We start from the raw sequence: 22208 nt of genomic DNA on the forward strand, positions 1-22208 counted from the left end.
TATTTTAAAAAGTTAACTTGATGGAAGCAATTATTTACAAGGTTCAAATTTCAAGTCTAGTCATGACATGTGACAAGTAACGCAATCCATCAAAACCAAAACTTGGCATCCAAGTCACCATTTCTTTGGCAATTACAAAAATAAACATAATTTTATCAACTTAGCACAATGTAACTGTGGTTAAGAGTCAGAAACTTTAGATTCTTGCCAAAATTATTGATGAAAGGTGCGGAAACATGGTGCAGCACAAAGACCGACATTACATTCTGGGCAGAAGTAACTTGTCATCTTCCTCACACCAGAATCAAAACATACTTTACACCTTCTTTCCTTTCTCTTCCCACTTTCATTTGTTGGAAGGTACTCAGGAAAGTGCCTTTCTACATTGCACAACAACAATGGCTCATCAGAGGGCCTCCCATGTTTCCTTCGAGAGGAAAAGTCACCAATTAGTTGCTTTGCTAAGTCAATGCGAAAGGATTTCAGGTTTCTCTTTCCATGATTGGGTGACTCCTGTTCCAAAATAAAACTATTGAAAATACTCCTGTCAATAAGATCAAACAAAATTCTAATCCACCATTTCTTTCCAGATACAGGAATGGTGTAGTAGGATTTCATCTGATCATTCTTGTCTACACCACCCATGTATGTGTTGTAGGACGAGATAAGCTGGGGACAGGTAATTCGTTGAATTGTTCCATCTCTTTGTTTCCGGTTGACCTCTGGAAGGTTCTCTTGAGGTGCTTGTGTGTAAGTGCCTGCTGCATGCACTGCCTTCTTATCCATCCAGGTAATTGCAAGTACTGGACCTTTCATTTGCCAAAATACATCACCTCTCTTCATTGACTTTATGCGATCCTTGTCAAAGAGACATCGGGGAAATTCCTTACGCCCTGACCGCAAAGTCCCACAACACAGTGTTTTATTCTGATACAAATCTTCAATCAATCTGTACGAGGTAAAAAAGTTGTCACAAAAAATGGCATACCAGTGACCTTTTATGGTTTCACATAACTTAGTGACAACTGAGTAACCTAGTCCATGTTGAACTCCTTGTTGTGTCTTCCCAGTGTAGATATCAAAGTCACACAAATATCCATTAGTGCTATCTGCCCTACACCACATTTTGATGCCACGTTTGATGGGCTTCATGGGCATGTATTGCTTGAGGGAAGTGCGACCTTTATATTTTATCATAGCTTCATCCACAGCTTGCTCACGGTGAGGGGCATAGTTTATTTGAAAATTTGTTTTCAAATCCTCAATAAATTCCCTAACTTTGAAGAGCTTGTCGAAGTTACTGTCTCCAGGCCTTGGCATTTTTGTGTTGTCACACAGATGAATATTGTTCCAAATGTCCAAAAATCTGTTTCGAGGCATGACCTTTGAGAATGCTGGAACACCCAAAACCCAGTCCGAAGACCAATAGTCCCGTAAACAAGGTAGTCTGTGGATACTCATTCCTATGAGAAGTCCAAAAAATGCCTTCAGCTCTTCCATAGACACTTGCTTCCAAGTGGAAGGATCTTTACCCTTAGATTGCAAAGTCTGGGAGGCATAGCGATTTGTTTCCCTCAATATATTTTGAAGGATCCGATTACTCACAAAAAGAAGAAAGAAATCAAGAGCCAAAGCGCCTACTGGTAAGATGGTATTTGGCCCTACTGCTTTTGAAAACCCAGGAATGTTTATTTCAGACCTGTCATCAGACCAACTAAATTCTTCCACACTTACATTGCTAGGTCTCCCTCTTACCACCTCCTCATCGAAATCGTCGGCTTCTTCAATTTGAACAGTTCGAAGATCTATTTCCTCTTCCTCCTCGTCGGGTAGAGCGACTGAGTCTGCAGGCAAAATAAGATCAGGCTCCTCAAAATCCTCATCATCGAGCCATTCAACGTCTGAATTAACTCCTTCGTCGGGAATATCGAAGTCACCATCCAAATGTAAAAGCACTTCTTCTACTGTATAGCTTCTACTATTCACAGACATATTTACACAGCCCTTCAATTTTCCCGGGAAATTTTCGTGCCAAAGGGACTCGAAAAAACTTGAAAAAATTCGGTGAAAACGCGTCCAATTCAAAACAAACTATAAAAATCCAAGATGGCGATTGTTTTTATTTGACAGAGGCTTGGAAACTAATAGTAGAGAGTCTGCTGATCAAATTTATGCAAGGTTCGGCATCATGGCAGATATATCTGCCATTGGGTCACAAAGGGATAAACATGCGTAGTATGTATTGGAATTCGTAAAATTATTTTAGTTAACAACACAACATAAACTTGTGCAGCATATTACTCCCATGCGAATACTACTCAGTCGATTGATCGCCAAAACTGTTCAGCTAAGCCTTTTGGGCCGGGAGGGAAATAGTTATTTTTACAGTTGTTTAAAAGCAGTGTTAATAAGCTAGTGCAGTTTCCGAATTATATCACGATTTTACATGCATGTATGTACAAAGGCAGGAATTATTTGTTACGTACCTCTGTCTGGTGAAGATCCCTACAAAATTTTTCGAGATGAAAATCCTCCAATATACTAAGTAACGACAAATAATCTGTTTACGTCAGGAAACTTTCTTCATATCGAAACATTCCTTGATTTAGTATACCTTCGAAAAGCAATGCCATGATTGTTTAAACGTACGACGCTGAAACTTAAGAGCTCTTTATTAATAAAGTTAGCAATTACAAATACTTAACTATGAGGCCTCGCTGGGGGTCACGATCTCGTTTTTGAGCTTAATTCACGCGAGTACGTGGCAGAAATGCCATCGGCCGTTGAAGTCTCTAGGAAAGTTAAGACCTTTTCTACGCCGTTGCATGCAATATCTCTCTCTCCTTGCAAGTCCACTGGCCCCACAGTCTCTGCAAATTCCCCGAACCTCTTCCCCTTGAGCGGCGCTGGCCAATTCCAGCTCAATTTCAGCTCACCCTACGCCTTACGCAAAAGTTCTTTCGCCTATAACTTATCTATCATAAGGCAGATGGTGTCTTTTAGGCGAGTGTTAATTCATTACGATTTCCAGGTGACTAATTGCGCACTTGGAATCAGTCCAGCTTTTGAAATACAGATCATATTCCAGATTTTTTTTAAACTTTTTTTTTACGTGCCATACGCTACAAATTAAAGAAAAAAAGCAAAAAAAAAAAAAAAAAAAAAAAAAAAAACAGAAACAAATAAGCTAAGCTATGTAGAGGTCAGTCATTTTTTTTCGCCTGGGGGGGAGGAGGGATGGGAGAATCGGAGAATTTTGGTTGTGTTACGATTTAATTTACCTGTTCCCCCCTCCCCCGTAAGGCTGTGTAATATTCTTATGATCCTCCTACCCTCCCTTACTTCCTCACTCTCCCCGGTTCTCTACCGGTCTAGGTCTAGGTTTGTATAGAAAAATAAAAAAAACATGCCCTTGGTCTTGAGTAAATTTTTTACCCACATGCCCGGTAAATAACATACGTTCATGTTTTGATCAGGTTAAGTAGATGTCATTAGCGAACCATTACTTGTGGCTAGTTGTTTGCAAGTCACATAGAAGCAAAATTGATATGCATTGCAAACATGTAGGTAGTGCTTTAAGCGCTGTGGCACATTGCGTTCTTGTCATGTTTGACACAATGCTACACATTTTTATCCAGTTTCCTAAGAGTAGTGTTTTTTTTTTTTTTGCGATTTATACCGGTTCAGACTGAAAATGACCTCACTCTTGGATAATATTCTTTTGTCAGTCGAACGCGGCGCCTGGAGAGGGTCAGATATCAAACACCTGATGCTCACTGACATTTCATGGCACGATAAAAGAAAAGCAAAAAATCACGACAAGTGGATGACGATTTTGAAAAATTGCAATTTACCATGACACCTGGTAAAATTTTACAAACTTTTAAGGGCTCTTGGCGAGTGCTTTAGCTTTTTTAGAAGACTAAAGCACTCGCCAGGAACCCTTAGAAATTTAAATGGGTCACTCGTCCTCCGAGTGTGACGGAACACCGGCTGTCGAGATATAAAATTGTTGCTGTCTTTAAGAACTAGATTAACGTTATTTCGTATGATCTTTTTTTTGCTCTAATTGCTTAGTTCTAGGCAATGAAATAACAAAACAAAAAATTTAAGATGGCTGAACACAATTTTCGACATATACGTCTGCTTAACCTTGTAAAAACAAAGTTTGTGTTGTTAACTTGCTTGCTGCCAATTTTGGCGACCGAGAGATCAAGGGTTTTCGAGAAAATGGTGAAAGAAACAAAGGTATCAAAAACTGTGTTCAGCCACCATAAAAAGGGTAAACTTCTCTCCCCCATCATCGATCCATTCCTTTCCTTCCATTGCGACCTAGAGAGTAGAGCACGAATGCCCATAATTACCCCTGGAAAAAAAAATTCCACACTGTATCTATCTATCTATCTATCTATCTATCTATCTATCTAACTATCTATCTATCTATCTATCTATCTATCTATCTATCTAACTATCTATCTATATATCTATCTATCTAACTATCTATCTATCTATCTAACTATCTATCTATCTAACTATCTATCTATCTATCTAACTATCTATCTATCTGTCTATCTATCTAACTATCTATCTATCTATCTATCTAACTATCTATCTATCTATCTCTATCTATCTATCTAACTAACTAACTATCTATCTATCTATCTAACTATCTATCTATCTATCTATTTATTTATCTATCTAACTAACTAACTATCTATCTATCTATCTATCCTCCCCATTATTCCTCCTGGCATGTAGCGCAGCAACAAAAGCTCTCCACTCCTGTCTGTCTTGGGACAGTCTCTGGATTGAGTGCCAGGTAAAGCTCAAGCTTTTCGGCACAATCTCTACAGTGCGTGGACATTGTAGATCATTATATACAATCAGTCAAAACTCGTTTCAATTTTCCCTTTCTCAATTCTCTCTCTACTCTCCATTCATCCTTCCTTATTCCTTTTTTCCGTTCCTCTTTCCCAGTGCTTTCCCGATGCAATCCGTTTTCAGTCAGTTCCATCAGTTAAATTGTTTACATCGTTCATGAAGGTAAGTTCATTCTTTTTTTTTCTTCCTTTTCATCAAGTTTAGAATTGAGCAACGGTTACCGTGTAGCCTGCAACCATCAAGTTATGGATGCATTCGGAAGGTTTGCTGAGCACTCGGCCATCGCCTCGTGCGACTCTTACGCTTCTTTCGTGCTTAGCAAAGCTCCCAAGTGCATCCATAACTCGATGGTTGCACGATGCCCATTTCTCTTATAACACCGAGACTTCAAACATTTATTGTTTGAAGTTGAAAAAAGAAGGAAAACAAACTGAAATGAGAATGCAACCCACAGACATATGGACCGAGGGTATAAGCCAATCAGAGCGCGCACTTTCGTAAGCGGTTATGTCGTAATTTAAAGCCACTCTGGTGAACAAATGGTATAGGTGAGGGGTTGGTGGATTGGGCACATAACCTTTCCCATCCCCGTAACCCTTCCTCACTCACAGGCAAATAAAATTGAAATGATCTGAATAGTGAGTCTTAACCAATATAAAACCAGTAACTTCTGCAGGCTTACAGAGTTGGCGTAGTTTTGGTGAACCGAGTGCTCAGTATTCTCGTAGAGAAAATTTATAGCGGCTACCTTTGATTTTTTACAGCATCGCAAGGCTGGGGAGGGGGGGGGAAAGAAATTTGTGCCACGCGGGTGAGCGACGGCCAAAAGGAAGGAGAGAGACAGGGGTGGGGCAATAGAAATTACCTTCCCCTATCCCCACTGTCTACTGTAATATTAATCGAAGTCAAACATCGCCAGTCCTAATAAGAAGACTGCAGGCGCTGAGTGTCTTATTCATGCTTGTAAGACTCTTGTATTGTTGGATTCTCTGTGGAATACCTGCGTTCAGCGTAAAGTCTTTCATTGTAGAGGAATGCTTGACTTTCAAGTTTCCTGAGGTGCGGGTGAAAGTGGGGTGAAATATGCCAGCGAGGGAACTGGTACGAGAATTATTCAAACTGCAACTGCAGTTTAGAAAAGCACTTGGTCAGTGGTTGGTATTCACACAATGTATTCCTTTGTAGTTGTAAAAAGATTGGTAGTGAGTGGAAAGCTAGCGACAGTTTGGTGTGCAATTCTGGTATCTGGAACTTTGTACGTACTCAGTGGAATTTTTCTATGAAAAGAAAATTGAGCCAGTGTTATTTGCAGCGAACAGCTTCGACATTCCTGTGACGGAACCGACATTTCCGGTTGAAAAAGTGTGCTCTGCAGTGGCCATTTCATCTTATAAAATTTTGTAGTAATAAATAAAAATTACTAAAACAACAGAGTACCGAATCCAGCTCTTAGTCGATGCTCATAGGTGCGTGTTTCCTGTTTGATTTTCATTCAACAGTAATTTGTCGGTAAACATTTCGGTTCATTTTAGCTTCCAAAGCGAAGATTGTTGCAGAAACCTTCCCACTCTGTTAATTAGTCAATGTGCCTCTTCCTAGTTACAATTTTAGGAGTCATAAGTCAGTAAAGTATGACGCTGCTTGAAAAAAAGTCAAAATTGATGCGTAGGTATATAGGCAAAAGTATTTTTTTGAATTCGTGTCATATGACGCATAGCATTGCATTTTTTTTTTTGTATTATTCTCATTGTAATCTTTGGATGAGGTAACGTGTAATAAATTTCCATCTGATCTAAGTATATTTTTGTCAAAGTAATTGTGCGTTGGGGGTGGAATGATGACCTATATTGAATACAAACATCTTTGTTAGCACGACCAGGCAATATCGATGTCCCATTAAATAATTCATTTTTTTATGCACTCTCGTACTTTCGTCGGTTGTAAATAGTTGCTATCCCCTGACAGAATAAAATTTTAAGTTATTCAAACTGATTTGGGTTCTACTCAACTATGCTAAAAATTCCCTTAAATGTCAGTAACTGAGTTTCGCAATAGCGGAATAACGGCACGGAAATTGCGCGAGTCAAACGGAAGTGATGTCTTCATTTCAAGGAGGTTTTTGTTATCACGAGGAACGACGCTTGATTATTCAATTCCCACTTCTTCGTTGAAAGAAATCTTCATAGACTGTACGTGGATGGAATAAATCACATAACATCACTCTGTGAGGTAAAATATTTTTGGTATTGAAAAGCGCTCGGTATGGCGAAATTCAGATTATGCATGATTATCTTCTTCGATCCTCTCAGAATCACTAGCTTTGTGAGTAATTTTATCAGTTTAGAGGGAGGCTCCAGATTTCATTTTACCCAGTATCTGCCCGACGGACTTTGACCACAAACGTTCAAGTTTCATGTTAATGATGCTACTTGGTCAAATATCGTCCTCTTCCGCTCTGAAGCCAAACTTTGCATCTTGCTGTCATTTAAAAAAAATATATATTCAACCTCCGCAGCGTTATTTAGGATAGAGTGTTAGACAAAATATTATTAGTTTTATCTATAAAGTGGCTCTTAGCTCAATGAGGTCCGAATTTCTTTTGTTTTTCGCCAGATGACGATATATCTGTAAGCAATTCAAATTGTACATCATCAAATATAAGGGTTTCCGAATCATGAAAAACCATGATCTCCCGTAATTTTTGCATAGTTCTCAATTCTCTGTTGAATCTTTAGCTCTCACCATTTATTATTCACAAGAATCTGTTTTCTCAGTTTTAAAAACTGAAGAGATTCCAAACATTTGAAAATTGTCATTGGTATTTCTATTTCTAGAAAATATGCTATTCTTTCCGCGATAGGTACTTTGATTTATTTACAAATATTTCTTTAACGATCACCGAGGAAGCAAAGACTTAAGAAATAGGACATACAGAATACTGAAGCCGTGTTAAAGAAAATCAAAATATACCTCCAATATCAAACAATAAACGGTGGTGTTGAAAAATCACGCTACTCTTCAAGGAGATAGTAAACAATTAGGCGGTGACGTCACGGCCCTACCCACCGCTTGACGTCATCAGCGCGTGACAGAGCATCTATTGAATATAGCCGATGATAGAATCACTGCTTCCAAAATGTATGAAATTAACGAAACACATGAACAATTATGTGCATAATGATTTATTTTTTAATCATCTGCCTTCGTATTTAATGTGAATGTTGATGTTGTTTTAACCCATCATAGCTTTCCCGTTAAGAAGTCTAACTTTGTTCTCGGCGATTTAATCTGTCTGTTTTCAAGAATTAAAGATTTGCCGGTAAGTAAGTAACTGTGAATCGTTTAACTAGAAATAAAGAGCTATTTACTGCAAAAGCAACAGGAGGGTTATGTATTTTTATCCCAATTAAATCAATTGATTACGTTAAAAGCCGAGATTTAATCCTTTATAAAAAGAAACACAACATGTAAACGTTTACGGTTTAAATTTCTGCTTTAATCTGGTTTACCTCAGGATTTGTCGTAAACAGTCCACAAATCCGTGCGACCTTGCTCCTAAATCCGTTCACAGGGGTCAATGCATTGACTCGGAAACAGCTGTACGATATTTTTTGTAGCGCTTTATATTTCCCGTTGTCTTCCTCTTGGTTCCTTAGCAGTTATCTGAACAAAATCTTAAGAATTTGATGTATTTTCAACTCACTCTTGGCAGGAGAACCATAAGACTGTACTGTAATTTGACTGCCTTGGACTGTTATTGCCATACATTTGAATGATTCTCAAGTTTCATTTACTATAAATATCTGAATTTACGTTAATCACTTTATGATTTCATTCTAAAACGAAACGTGTTGTATTACAGATGAAACGTTTTCCTAGTTTACATGTCATCGCAAAGTTAGAAGCTATTTTCGGTGTATTTATCTAAATCTGAGTAAATGAGAGGTTAATCGTGTTGTGAAGAATATATTTTTAGTTATCTAGCATATGGAATAAAGAATATAATTTTAAAAAAAAGTAGGAATGGCCTAATGCCAGCAAACAAAAAGTTTTATCACGAGTGGCTATCAGGCAAATCCTTTGTAAAAATTACCGGATAAGTTAAGCCATCAAAAAATAGAGAATCAAAGGTGTAAAGTTGGAGAGTTTGAGAGTGATACATGATGACGCGTTTACTAAAATAACAAAATTACCAGCTGTTGATACTACAGTTGTAGTGCTTGGGAGATGAATATAACATAACTGCTGGTATTAAGCTGCTTATTTGGGATACTGTTTAGAAGTTTGCGTTGTCGGTTTTTAATTCATGTCAGAGATCTCAAATGCCATCAATTTTGCGATAAAGGATCAGTGCAACTTAATAATGCATCTTTATACTGAAACTCAGTCTTTCAGATAGACCAAGCCATTTCTTTAATACCATTCGGACTGATTTACAACAGCTAAGCCACGTTCTATTTCTGCACGTATTTCAGTACAAGAAAAGACCGCAAAGATGGCAATATTCTAAAGAAAACAAACACAAGATCTTTGGTTCACTCAAATGAACTTTCCAGCCTCTAAAAGTTTTAAACAAAACGACTGATGCAAAATGAGAAAAGGGTGTAACGAGCAAATTTCCGCGTTAGCTGCATGCGAAGTATTTGAAATACCCGATTACCGTTACATTAACGTAATTGAAGTTACAATTGACATCGTACCTAATATGCCATGTTCCACTAAAATGGAATATGGCAATTCAAAATGAAGTTGAATTGTTCATTAGCAACAAGCCCATAACAAAATATTTTTGAGAAGTAATTATTGATGACATCATTGCGTATGCATGCGTGACAGTGTTAACCATCAGACAACCGCAATCCTTGAATGTGTAAAATTCATTAACGTCTAAACGCCCTCTATGTAACAAATATCTGTAATCCTTGTAATCCGTTGTTAATTTTGTCTTGTCTGCGTTATACCGATATGTTTATCTAAAGAGTCTATCACCACGGAGGGAAATGAGTTATCAACACAAGATGTGGTTAAGATTCAACCTCTGTTTACCGGCCTATTTCAGTATTCGAGGTTTATTCGATTCCTAATAAAATATTATTGCGTGGGATGGGAGGAAGCATTTCTTGAGAGAGTGAAGTGATCTGTCTTATGCGTCTAATGTGTAATAATGGTTTCAAATGCGTGAGCTAAGAAGTATCACTAAAAAGTCTAAAATTATACTTTTTCCTTGTGACAATGACCCAACAAAAAAAACATAACATAACAAAAAAAAAATCAGATATCAGCTCTGAAAAAATGTTCTCTGAAGAAAAATCTAAGACAGGTTGTAGAAAAGTGACTTGGATGAGTGATATACAGTTTTATGTGACATCCTATTCGTTACTGTTTCATTGACCTACATAATATAAGAGCACACGTAACAAAGGACGATCGTACAACGTTGATTATCACCGGAACAACCAAAATGTGAACGGCAATGGCGTTTTGCAGTGGTGTACATGGAATAGGAAAAAAAATTTGTGAATTGGCTTTTGAAGATTAAACAGGTTTAGCTGGCTGACTGATTCTCAGTGCTAAAAAGTTCTACTTAGCTCAACAATGCATGATGTCAGTCTAGTTCCTCTTATAACAGTTCACAGGCAATTTTGACTCTGTAGAAAATGTTTATGATTGAATGTGACACCATCACACCAAAAAATACTACTCTATAGTCTGTTTACGTCAGATGATTGCTAAGTTTAAGAGAACAATTGCACTGTTGCGCAAATTTTCTAAACGTAAGTGATTACGTCTTCCCGTAAAGCTAATAGCCAAGATGTACTGTGAACCATCAAATTGCAAATAAAGTGGGTTTCACTAATGACCAGTGTTTACTGACCCATTATGAGAGACGAATTACTATGGCTATCGGTGTCTTGATATTTTCGGCTTTATCTGTTCCAACTCTTTATGAAAATAAAATCATTTTTATAAACTTACCAGCAAAGTCTGCTTTCAAAACAACAACAGGACTCATCTGAATTTGCTCACTCTGTAATCCCTGAGATCTTAAAACCTACTTGGTATCTTCACGCTCAGAAACTTAAAAATAAGAAAAACTTCAAAACATGACGCAATTCAATCAGTGTTACTTTTTACTGCGTTTCCAGTTCGCCTATTTACATGAGAGTAACGTTTCGAACCATTGATAATCCCCCAAATGAGCAGCAGAAAAGCAGTAGTTACATGAAAACAAATCTATGATCTTAACCATAACCTTTAAAGTTTCTCAGCTTAATCAGTAGGCTAGATTATAATTTTTATTCCATTTAGTTAGTTGGTTGTCAAATTTGGTTAAAAAGATAGTCATTTTAGAGGCAACGATGGACTTTTCGTTTCTCATCAAGGAGACATTGTGGCTCTCAACGGCGTCGAGGTAACGATAAATTTTCTTGGTTGTTAAATACACATGTGCATTAAACACATGGGTCTGTGAATTGCAATTCTCCGGTTACATTCATTAAATCCCTAAACCAGAGTAGCATCAAACCATGTCAAATTTATACACCCGGTTGCTTTGAGAATTTTAGTGTATTACATGTGCATGCTTTAATAACTGTGCTTGGTTTATGGCAATTTTGCTTGAAACACCCCGCAGCAAGCCACAGTAAAACGTTTATAATTGCCCATCAGTTGAGCTAGTACAAATTCAAGAAATTTCCCATTGTTTATGAAAGATTTACTGAATCGCTCGCCCAGATTGGAGTAACAGTTTCTGTAAAAACTATAAGCTTGCCATCCTACTTCTTATGTCCTAGTGGTCAGTTAGGAGGTATGAGTAGAACATTGAACCATTTGCAAACTATGCCCTTTGAATTACTCAGGTAATCCGGTATTCCCTTAATTCAGAAAAGATTATGGTACATAATGCATAATGCATACAAGATGTAAGTTCTGGGTTCTTTAGCCTGTTGTGAATCTAAAATTTACCCTCTAACATGAATTTTTAATTTAGGCCTGTCCACCTCTATCACTACCAAACAATTTTAAATTTCGACAAGTACTTATAATGTCTTGCCAAAAATTGATAAACAACAGCTGTGGTTAGGTTACCCTTGCTTGTAAGTGTGATCCAAGGTTATCATTTCAAAACAATTTGATCATGCAAAAGATAAACGAAAGAACCCTTGGTATGAGTAAATGAAACCCTAGAATGGCTTCTATAATTCTTCTTCTTAAACTATTTCTAAGCAACAATGGTCAGCTCAGATATGTATAAAATCCTCACAAGTGAACCTCACCAATCAAAATGTCTTTCTTAAGGCTAACTTTTGTGCATGTGCTAAATAAAACCAATTGTCCCTAATTATAACCTAACATCTATAAACCTTACCTAACACTTGTCGAGTAATAAAAATATAAGCTAGCTAACACCATTTGTCTTGAGTAACCGAACGACTGGGATAATGTCATAAAAGCATAGAAATACTACCTCTGAAAATCTTTACCTGATGACTTTAAGATTTATCCGTGAAATGTAAAGACAACGCAACTGAAGGACAAATACCATCGAACCTGTGCCGAAAAATTCAATGAAGCTGTAGAAGTCCAAAAACAAAACAAAAAAACAGTTTATTGGGTGCTTTCCTTTCAAATTAGTATAATTTACATGGACCTTAAATGGTCCTTGTTTAGTACTCTTAGAAGACAGCAGTATTATAAGCATAGGAAGTATGTAAGACCTACATTATACGTAATGCCAGAGATAGGTGCTAAATTACCGAAGGATCGAACGTGAGGAGGAAAAGGAAGGAGACCTCCATGTTGAATATATTTACAAGCTGGACAGTTTTAAGTCTTATTTCCGCAGAAGTCAAATCATTCTAAGGAGTGCCGAGGCAGTTTTACGAAAAATGTTACTTATCCGAATTATCAACTGAGAAATAATGTGAATCAATGTTATTCACCTGAAGATAATAATCAAGTTATCTAATATCACCCGGTAGTGACTTTCACGTGGTACTCAAGCTTCCATGAAGCGTGCTTTGGCGTGCCTGTATGTCACACAGTTTCGCAATAGCGGAACGAAGATTTGAAAGCAGCGGAAATGATCCTGACACGGTTACAAACATGGTTCGTATTCGGCACGCAAACAACCAACCATCTGTGTACATTTCATTCTCGTGATGAGGAATTTCAACATTTGTTAATATCTTTACTTCGTACGTGACTCAAAACGGATGTCTAGAGGATAGGAACGTTTCTTTCAAAAGATAATTTAATTCAAATGTATTTTGATTTAGTTCATCTGCCGCAAACGATTAAAACAACTTCTTATTCAGTTGAATTCAGTGCTCCCAAATCTTATAAAAACCACTGCTTTTTAATTCTATACCACTTCTGATACTATATTTCTATTTTTCAACACTGGAACGAGTATAATTGATCCAAGAAACCCTGTTTGTCATATGTACAAAGGGCCTTAATCAATAATTTTGACACACTATTGACACTTCGCCTTTCCCAAATGAGCTTATTTTAAATTTGATTTGAAAGAAGACTCCTCAGATGCAGTCAATCCATCGGTTTGTTAAGCGAGGAAGTAGAAGATAAGTTATCACCGACGTTATAAGAATAACATTTTGGACACACAAGGACTACTAAAAATAATTGGTAACACACGCTTATTTAACACTAACTCATACATGAAAAAAAGAGCAGTAATGATCCTTTCTCTTGCCTCTTATTCAACGAAGAATCTTTTCTCTTGTAACTTCTGTATCCTTTAGAGTGCTGGCAAAGTTATTAAGTTGTCACTGATGACGCTTCATGCATGAAGCTCTTTTACATTACATAACCAAAGAATACATATAATACAATATTTCCTTTTTTATTGTGTCTCGTGATTAAATTTGACAAGTCTAGTGTGATTCAACAGTTGTGTGGCAAATAATTCATGTAAGGTAGCGAGTCATGCGAGCCAATCTGTTTGAATCTAATGACAAACGTAGTGGAAATTTGGTTGGCCTCACTCCACGTTCGGGGTTCTTAGAACAAGTCGTTTTCGTTTGAGCTCTTCTCAGTTCTTATACGAAAGAGTAAAACAAGTGAACTATAATATTTGTGTTCGTAAAATACTTGCTTTATCCGATCAAAGTTCGCGAGTAACTTGTTCGACAAAAAGTTTAGTCACAATGTTATGACTCAACATTGATTGTCTGAATCGAGTTTCTAAACTTGTTTTCCCCTTATATTCACACCTAACCGAGTGGTTATAAAATGAGGTTGATTATGTATATTCACCACATTGAATACTTTGAAAAGAGGCACAAAGATAATTCACAAACAACCGTTTAATCTGTTTGCCGTCTCAAAGGTCGGCCAGTGTCATTTAAATGAGATCTTTCCTCATTTTCACCTTAGTATAAATTCTCTATAGTGGAAATCCTTTTATCAAACCTCTCGAGTGTAAGCAAATCATGACAGCAAGATGCTAGTGGTGTTTAGCTCTCACTTGGTTTAAATGAGTTTCTGGTTTTTGTGACAAGAGTACTCACTGACGCATCACTGCGCGGGCGGATTCTTTCGTCACACTACGAACAAGTTATATTCGTTACAAACGTATCGTGTGATTTTGAACGACTAGTGAATAGTTAATTTTAGACTTCCACTTGAGTCAAAACTTTTATTTCTAAAAAATTTTCATAAGATTATAGTTTTGTTGGATAGAATATCAAATAACCATAACACGACCACCCTTAGCATCATCTCACACGAAAATATGTAAATGTTTACTATAGATGCTGTTACTAAGTAAGAGGTTGGTCACACGCCATAAAACTTAAACTTCCTAAACAGCCAAAAATGACCTTCATTCTCAAGAAAAATTACGTGATTATGTAGGAAATATTAAGAGCTTTCAGAAAATGCCAGTAATTTTTCCGAAAACATAAACAAAATCTCCAAAACAAATAATTTTGTCCATGTCTGGTGTTTACTCAGCCGTGACATTCATTCTTTCAGTTCAATGAACAGTTCTACTGACGTCATCAACAGTCGGAGTAACGTCGGAGCGATTCGTTTGACGACATAAGTGTTTCCGGTAATAATCGTTGATGAAAATAAAACTATATCAGTCTCCCGAGCTTTCAGTCCGAACACATGTCCGAAGCGTTCGTGTGATCGACTAGTGCTCAACCAAAGGAGAATCCAAGTATGTTCATACAAGTGCCAGACTCGGTGAACAAATCCATTCGAAATGGAATAAAACCTAGGACAGAGATACATTATCCAAGTACTTCTTTAGGAAATCACGATCCCCGAACTGTTTGCATGGACACTGGCACCGTTGGGTCACGGAATACGATCGACGGAGAGCTTGAGTGTGTGGTTTGTAGAGCAGACCGTGTTATCGTGCCCGCGTCTGCGCCAAATTACTTAACGTGGAGACCACCTCTGCTTCCCTCGCACCAAAACTACAGATGGTCAAGAGATCATCGCAATGATCTACTATTAACAACATGCAGAGCTCCGCCAATACAAAGTGTTACGGAGTATACGAGACAGAAAGTTGAAGCAGCCGCACAGGAGGTGGAGATACCTCCAAGGAGTGGTGACTGCAATGAAGAAGAAGACATTGAGAGTTTAGAATCACCGCGTTCGTTTGCCTCTTCCGGTTCAAACAACAGTCGAGATGATTTATTGGCGCAATTCCCCGAGACGCAGACCCCAGCAAGAGCACATACACCTGTTACGAAGTCGCGCACACAACAGCAGAACCCTTGGGGAAGGGCCTCCTATTCCGATCTAATTACGATGGCCATCACATCTACAAACAATAACATGATGACTTTGTCGGATATTTACAGCTGGATTGTCAAGAATGTACCATATTTTAACGACAAGGGGACTTATCTATCAGTTCAAGGATGGAAGGTAAGCTACAAATCAGTCAGTAAGTCAAGTTGCTTTGTCCACACACTGACGGTTTCATGTATTCATTCGAGCTTCTATCCGTGGTTACCTCTCCATGTTTAGCTGTTGCCCTTTTCATATCTTTTGAAATCAAAACCTATCATAATTCAAGCTTCAACTCTGTTAAAAGAAATTATCAAAGGTGCTGAACAAACAACTATTTCTCTTTTGGCATAATTGGGAAGAAAGCGGTGAGAGAGATTGAGTAGACCACAGAAATGTTATAAAAGAGACTTCGTGTTATGATGCCGTTAAAACCGTCGATTTCCGCTACACACTACACAAAATGCAAAGCTTTTGTCTTCAGTATTTTTTCTTCCCAAAGACTGAACTTTTGTCAGATTATCATCAAGGTATAAAACTCGAAGGAATGCGTTATTTGTTAAAGTGTGTACGAGAGATGCTATTTAGGGCGTTCCTGTATTAGAAGCATACAAAAAAAAAACTAAAACTTTTTAAACAAAAATACAAATCTGACAGATATGCAGAAGCAAAAGATAGTACAGGATATAAAACATTTGTAGCATGGCTAAAGCAACTTTTACGAAACGATTGCTAAGAAAAGAGTGAGTTGTGTGTTAAGTTAGTTCTCGTCAAGCTGGAACTGAGGTTACAATATCTCGTGCTTTTCGCGAAGATGTTTTCATATCAATTTCTCAATACTTGTGTGTTTTTAAAGTTTGAATAAGAACTGAAATGAAATTCCGCCACCTCTCAATGTAATACCGTGCCTATCTTCTATTGCTAAATCTGGTGGCCAAGATACGACTCGAATATCTTAAAAGATGAACATCCCTGACGGTAAAAAAGAAGTTTGAAGTGAATTCGTCGCGAGGTCATGCAAAAAAATTAGCTTTCTGTTAGTATGGCTTTATCAAAGCAAATTGTCACCAAGTTATCGTGTCCCAACAGGAAAAAAAATCAATGTTATAAACCTAAATTAAACCCAGTTTAAGCCTCTTGCAAACAGGTTGTGGATCTCTCGTGGTCTTTGTATTGGTCCTCTTCGGAAGTAATCTTTCCAGGAGAATGTCATATCCCTTCAGTGTGTATTTCTATTTCAGCCCAAAGTCTTCCTGTGTTCAGTTATCTCCTAAAACTAAAAAAAGAGGAAGCTAATATTTGCTTAAGTTAGACGAGTATTTTTTTTTTTAGATCTTGAAATTCTACATAAAAGGTCCATTCGCTATCTTTACCGATATGAGGGTGTTACAAATTCAGTATTGGTGAATGTTTCACAATTACTTTCTTCAACGCGACGGTATTGTTTTGTAGTACTTGTAGACCGCAGACTCTTTCCTGGCAGACTCATGGTTATCCTTTTTCTATTGCTTCTGTCTTACTAATAGTATGTTCGCACTGTAACGAGAAAGGAAACAAAAAGATGAATCTATTCTAATCGCTGAGAAAAGATTTTGGTTTTTCCATCTAAACTGGTTTTGATACAATTTTCCAGTGAAAGCACATATCGTGGAGAATCGTGAACGACTTTAACTTTTGTGATGGGAGATCAATGTAATTCTATTTGGAATGCGTTTACCGCTGATGATGTTGGCCTCCTTGCATATAAAAATAGACCAAAGCAATACTTAAATGTCAAGATTTCCGAACCGTCGTCATTCAGAATTATTGCTGACTCAGAGAAAACAGATCAAAGAGGAAATATTCTCCAACACCTAATTTCACCACTCGACTCTTTTGTTGTTCACTTCAAATCAAAGGGAACTAACTTCTTCCATCCATATGCAAATGCGTCTCAACACATTAAAGGATCTACGTCTGCTTAAACATCCTAAATCAACTCAGCATGAGGGCGTGTGATTGTTAATCGTCAGAGGAGTGCTCATTTTTATTCCCGTTTAGGACCATGATTGCACTAGTTAATTGAGGTCATTGTGATACATACTAACCAGTATTTCTTTCTTTGTCAACAGAATGCCGTTCGACACACTCTGTCACTCAGAAAGCGGTTTGTTCGTGTTCCAGACCCCAAGCGTCCATACAAGTCAATGTGGACAATTTCCAGTGATTATCAAAGAAATCATTTGAAGGAAAAAAGGAGCCATTTGGATAGGAAAAACCCTCTGAAGAACAAAAAACTGAGCGCTCAGGAAAGTGATCAAATGGCTCAGTCAATGGATTTTGAAACAGCCGGTGAATACAGCGGAAGCTGTGCCTCACCAAATCAGAGCCAAGAGGGATTTTAAAACGGAATCGTAAATGTATAAAAAATCTTTTATCTATAGCTTACTCATAGTACTTACGCGCATGCATCGCACACTTTTTTCTCTCACAATTGTGATACAACAAATGTTTATTTCCTTGCTGGAGATATATCTACTATAAGCAGAAATAATTAAAAGCGAGTAAAATAATGAGAATATACTTTTTTTATAGCGAGAATTGTAAAAAAGAAAGAAATGAAGAAGTTTATCCAAATGAATATTATATATATGTGTACAAATGTCAAGTAAAATTAATCCGAATATTACATTATCTAGTTAACTGTTATAAAAAATTGAATAAAAAAATTGCAGCGATCATGATTCATGTTCATTCATCATTAAATTATGGAGCATTTCGAAGTTTCAGTCAGAACGGAGAGAGGAGTTCTTATCATTTAATATGGAAAGAACCCTTGGCATGTCTCATTTGAGTTAGCAAAAGTTGAATGGAAGTTTTTTGGGAAATGGAGAACTTGTTGTTTAATTGATTGATCCGTTCATGCATAAATGTGTTATAAATTGAATGCCTTCTTTGAGTCAGCGGCTGTTGAAAGGAAGTTTTCGGGGAAATGGGAACGTATCATTTTTAGATTGTTCGGTTCATACGTAAATAAGTCCCGATTTAGGCTCACTCTCAAAATGTGGGACTGGGTTGCAAGAGTGTGTGGGCGTGAGTGGCCCAAAATACACTGATCTAATCTGTAAGAGGAAAAAATTAATAATAAAAAAAAAATCCACGAGATATTTTTATATGTAATAATTTTACACCAGTCTCATCTAACCCACCTATTTTTTTCTTCCGTCGAGAGAGAAAGTCAACTGCTAAATGTGAATGAAACAGCAGTACATACATTATTACGACAGTCCCGGTTGTTTAAAAGTTGGATAACGCTATTCCCATGCAGGATAAATCTACTGCAGGACATTTGCAACCATGACTCATCCGCTAGAAAGTCTCACCCATCCTTTGACACGACTGTAAATAAGCGTTAGTTTAGACAGACGTGTCTCCGATCATACGAGATACATCGAAGTGACATTTACAGTACTTTGGATTTGAACCCTGTGGTTTTTCCTTGTGCAGATAAATTTCTTATTTTTTACTTTTTTTTTTTTGCAATTTTAAACTTTACGTTCTATCCCAACGAGTCAATCTCTCGCCCACAACCGCGAAGCCACAAATATTCCATGACAACGCAAATATTATGAAAATAACGCAAATATAAAAGCTGGTTGATCTATAATCCTTCCTAATGTCAATACGAACCGTCTAGAGTATTCTTGTTGCAAGTAGAGGTAAACATGTCTGAAAACATCTCATTGAAGTTTGCTTACTTGAGGCTTAGAAGAAGCTAATCATATTTTTCCCAAACTTGCTTGTGAAACTTAACTAGAATCCGTATTACTGGAAAGAAAATAGCTGAGTTTTCCTTGAAATAATTCCAGTTTCAGGCCGATTAAATCGCATTTCCCTCTTTTTAGACAAGCGTGACAAGCGTGACAGCAATGCAAGGAATTTGGAAGCAAAAAGGTGGTTGCTATTTGGAGCTGAGTAACCCTGTTTTTGTCTCGTGGATGACGTCACGTGCGTTTGTGGTTAATAATAACAAGTCTTTTTTTAATACCTCTTAGAGTTACAACGTACTGAATTAAGTTATTCCGTGAGTTGTTTGTAACCTCAGGTTCTCACGCCCACATAATTCTTATTATTTTGACAATCTAGAAGACTGAAGCTTTGGTGCTTAGGTAGAAGTTGTTCTGCAGCGTTCTGTAGTTACCTGTGACGAACACAAACTCACATGAGACCTTGTTGTAAAGGAATGGAACTTCGGCTAGACTGTGTTTTCACACCGTAGGCAGACTCAGAGAAGTAGAGATCGAGGAAAACATTGAACTTCGAGAACCATATGATATCTGAGGACAGGATTAGCTATTGATATCCGTGTTTACTTTTAGAAAGATTTGGATGCTGTGCAAATAATTCAAATATTTCCCCAGGGAAGACTTTATTTGATAGAAATTTTAACATTCTTTATTCTCCATCGATTTCAAACAGAAAGCTGAAAAGAAAAGTTCCCCCAGAGCTGAGTGTGCAATGATTTCCCAAACTAAAAGTTTTAAACGATCAATGTGCCTCGAGATTTCATATAAGTGAGTTTTTAAGAGAGTAAGAGGGTAAATAAGTGTTCTTCAAGTGTAAGAAACAAGCCATCTAGACAACATTCTCACAAATCAATGTTTACGTAAAACATTTGGCTAAAATTGGAAATGAGAAGTGTGCGTGTTTGCTCAAAAGTCAATCTTTGTTTGAACAAGCGACCTTTGACGTTTTAGTAATATTCTGTTGCTTTCGTTTCTTTTGAAAACAACTCAAAATGCCTAAATCCTGAGAGGAATGAATCTACCGAGGAAAAACTGGTTTCAAATTACCAAAAAAAAAAAAAAAGAGGCGGAAGAAGGGAACGTAGTTAATCCGGTAGAGAATAAAAAAACGAGGCTCTAGATACAAAAATGAAAGCGAACTCAAAGCTGCTAGTAACCATGAAGCAAATATCTCTTCTTCTACTGAACCTTTCCTTTCCAATGATTTAATTTCAGCAAATTACATGCACACCTCCTTTTTATCTCTTGCTCATTGCTGTTAAATATGTTACAATGAAAGGGCTTCAAATTTGGCAAAAAATTCTCCCAAGGCTACTTGCAAATAGCGTTTTATTCGAGGCATTAGAAAAATTATTCAGGATATGTTAATCCCATATATCAGCCCTCTGTTCCTTAAGGTAAATGAGATACGTTTAAGCAATCCATCAAAGTGAAAAATTTGATGATATCTTTCTTAACATCATGGAGCGACAACAACAGGTGAAGAGAAATAGTTTATCTCACTGAATGTGGTCCTCCTCTATATAGCTAGCCTCACAAGGCAGCCAAAATTATTACTTCTCTACAAATAGAACTTGTATTGCTTCAAATAAAATTCTAAAATTCCAATTTTGAACAGTGCACTCTTAAATTTGTGAGTTTTTGTTTTGCAAGACTGCAGGGATTGATGGGGCGATGTAAAAATAACTCTTTACGGCCGCCCCAGGCGTGGAAATTTAAAATAGCTTTTACTATCTTTGTCCTAAAATAACAACATGTATTTTTAAAAAGTTCTGTTTTATTTCTTTAGTTCCAGTCATAAACTAATCTTTAAGTGGTCATTTAATCAGTCATAAATCCGAGCCCATGTCAACTAGACTGCCATGACTAATCGGTTTATATTTCGCTCTGACGAAGGGCTATGGTTCGAAAAGCCAGCTTTAGACACTCTTTTCGATCACCAATTCAGTTTACGAGTATCAACTTTGTTGATTAAACCAAATTACGTTGTAATATCCCCCACCGACGCAACTCCACACTTTTATTTAGAAACTTACCCCTTTTAAAGGTTTACAGATCGATTTTCGGGTCCATTTTCGATGAACTAATGGTATTTGAAAGATATTTATTTTCCATTTCGTTGCTTTTGAGCCCGGCTTTATTCAAACATTACAATGCATGGCTTAAGAACTAAAAATTTTGATTTTCTAAAACAAATCTTGTTTCCCTAGACACTTAGTCCGTTGTTTTCTACGACAACGGTGGTTTATGTCTACACTTTGATCGCTTGAATTTGCTCACTTGAATTCAGACTAGGGCCGGCAAACTTTCTCAATATTCTCTTGTTACGCTACATTATAAAGGCGTCCAGTTTCGGTGCATATTGGAGATATTCTCAGGCATAGAAATGTACTTTTGATATGATTTAAACATGTCTGCAACTCGATGGCTTACTAAGATTTGGTCTCAGTGAAGACCTGTTTACAACTACGTCGATCGCGTAGTATTAAGTTTCAACAGAACTAATTTTATACTTTGAGTCCACTTGAAGGTAAATAAAGTCATCATACAACCTTAGAGTCCAGTGGCATGCAGTCTGTTTGTTATCAAAACCACTGACTTAAGTGTACTTAATAGAACAAGAAGAAAAGGTTGGGGTTAATTGACTCTCCAGAAGACTCCTTCGCAGATTATTTTTAATGGTAGACTATGACGCTTTTTCGTGACAGCCTGACCTTGACGTACAAGGTTCTATTTATACATCAGTTGTACAGTTTCCGTAAACAGTGA

General features: G+C 37.2%; 2 protein-coding genes across 4 annotated transcripts; one reads left to right on the forward strand and one right to left on the reverse strand.

Moving 5' to 3' along the window:
- Nucleotides 1-213: 213 nt before the first annotated feature.
- LOC111332721 (piggyBac transposable element-derived protein 4) lies at nt 214-1992 on the reverse strand. The gene has a single exon (XM_022938135.2). The coding sequence runs from the start codon at nt 1990-1992 to the stop codon at nt 214-216; it is 1779 nt and encodes a 592-aa protein (XP_022793870.2).
- A 4999-nt stretch (nt 1993-6991) lies between these two features.
- LOC111331456 (uncharacterized) lies at nt 6992-18377 on the forward strand. Of its 3 annotated transcripts, none has more exons than XM_022936578.2 (4): nt 6992-7110; nt 8128-8200; nt 14881-15792; nt 17766-18377. In XM_022936578.2, exons 3-4 carry the CDS (start codon nt 15073-15075, stop codon nt 18036-18038), a joined length of 993 nt encoding a protein of 330 aa, XP_022792313.1. In that variant the 5' UTR covers nt 6992-7110; nt 8128-8200; nt 14881-15072; the 3' UTR covers nt 18039-18377. The 3 variants fall into 3 exon arrangements, with proteins under 3 accessions (XP_022792313.1, XP_088608137.1, XP_088608136.1); XM_088752010.1 differs by having other exon boundaries at nt 7089-7203; XM_088752011.1 differs by lacking the exon at nt 8128-8200 and having other exon boundaries at nt 7018-7110.
- Nucleotides 18378-22208: the final 3831 nt, after the last annotated feature.

The sequence above is a fragment of the Stylophora pistillata genome, chromosome 3 (assembly GCF_964205215.1).
Source record: "Stylophora pistillata chromosome 3, jaStyPist1.2, whole genome shotgun sequence".
Classification (NCBI taxonomy): domain Eukaryota; kingdom Metazoa; phylum Cnidaria; class Anthozoa; order Scleractinia; family Pocilloporidae; genus Stylophora; species Stylophora pistillata.

Coding starts and splice junctions, on each gene's coding strand:
- LOC111331456 (XM_022936578.2), top strand. CDS start 15,073: ATGTTCATACAAGTGCCAGACTCGGTGAACAAATCCATTCGAAATGGA. Junction 15,793..17,765: donor TATCAGTTCAAGGATGGAAG/GTAAGCTACAAA, acceptor CTTTGTCAACAG/AATGCCGTTCGACACACTCT.
- LOC111332721 (XM_022938135.2), bottom strand. CDS start 1,992: ATGTCTGTGAATAGTAGAAGCTATACAGTAGAAGAAGTGCTTTTACAT.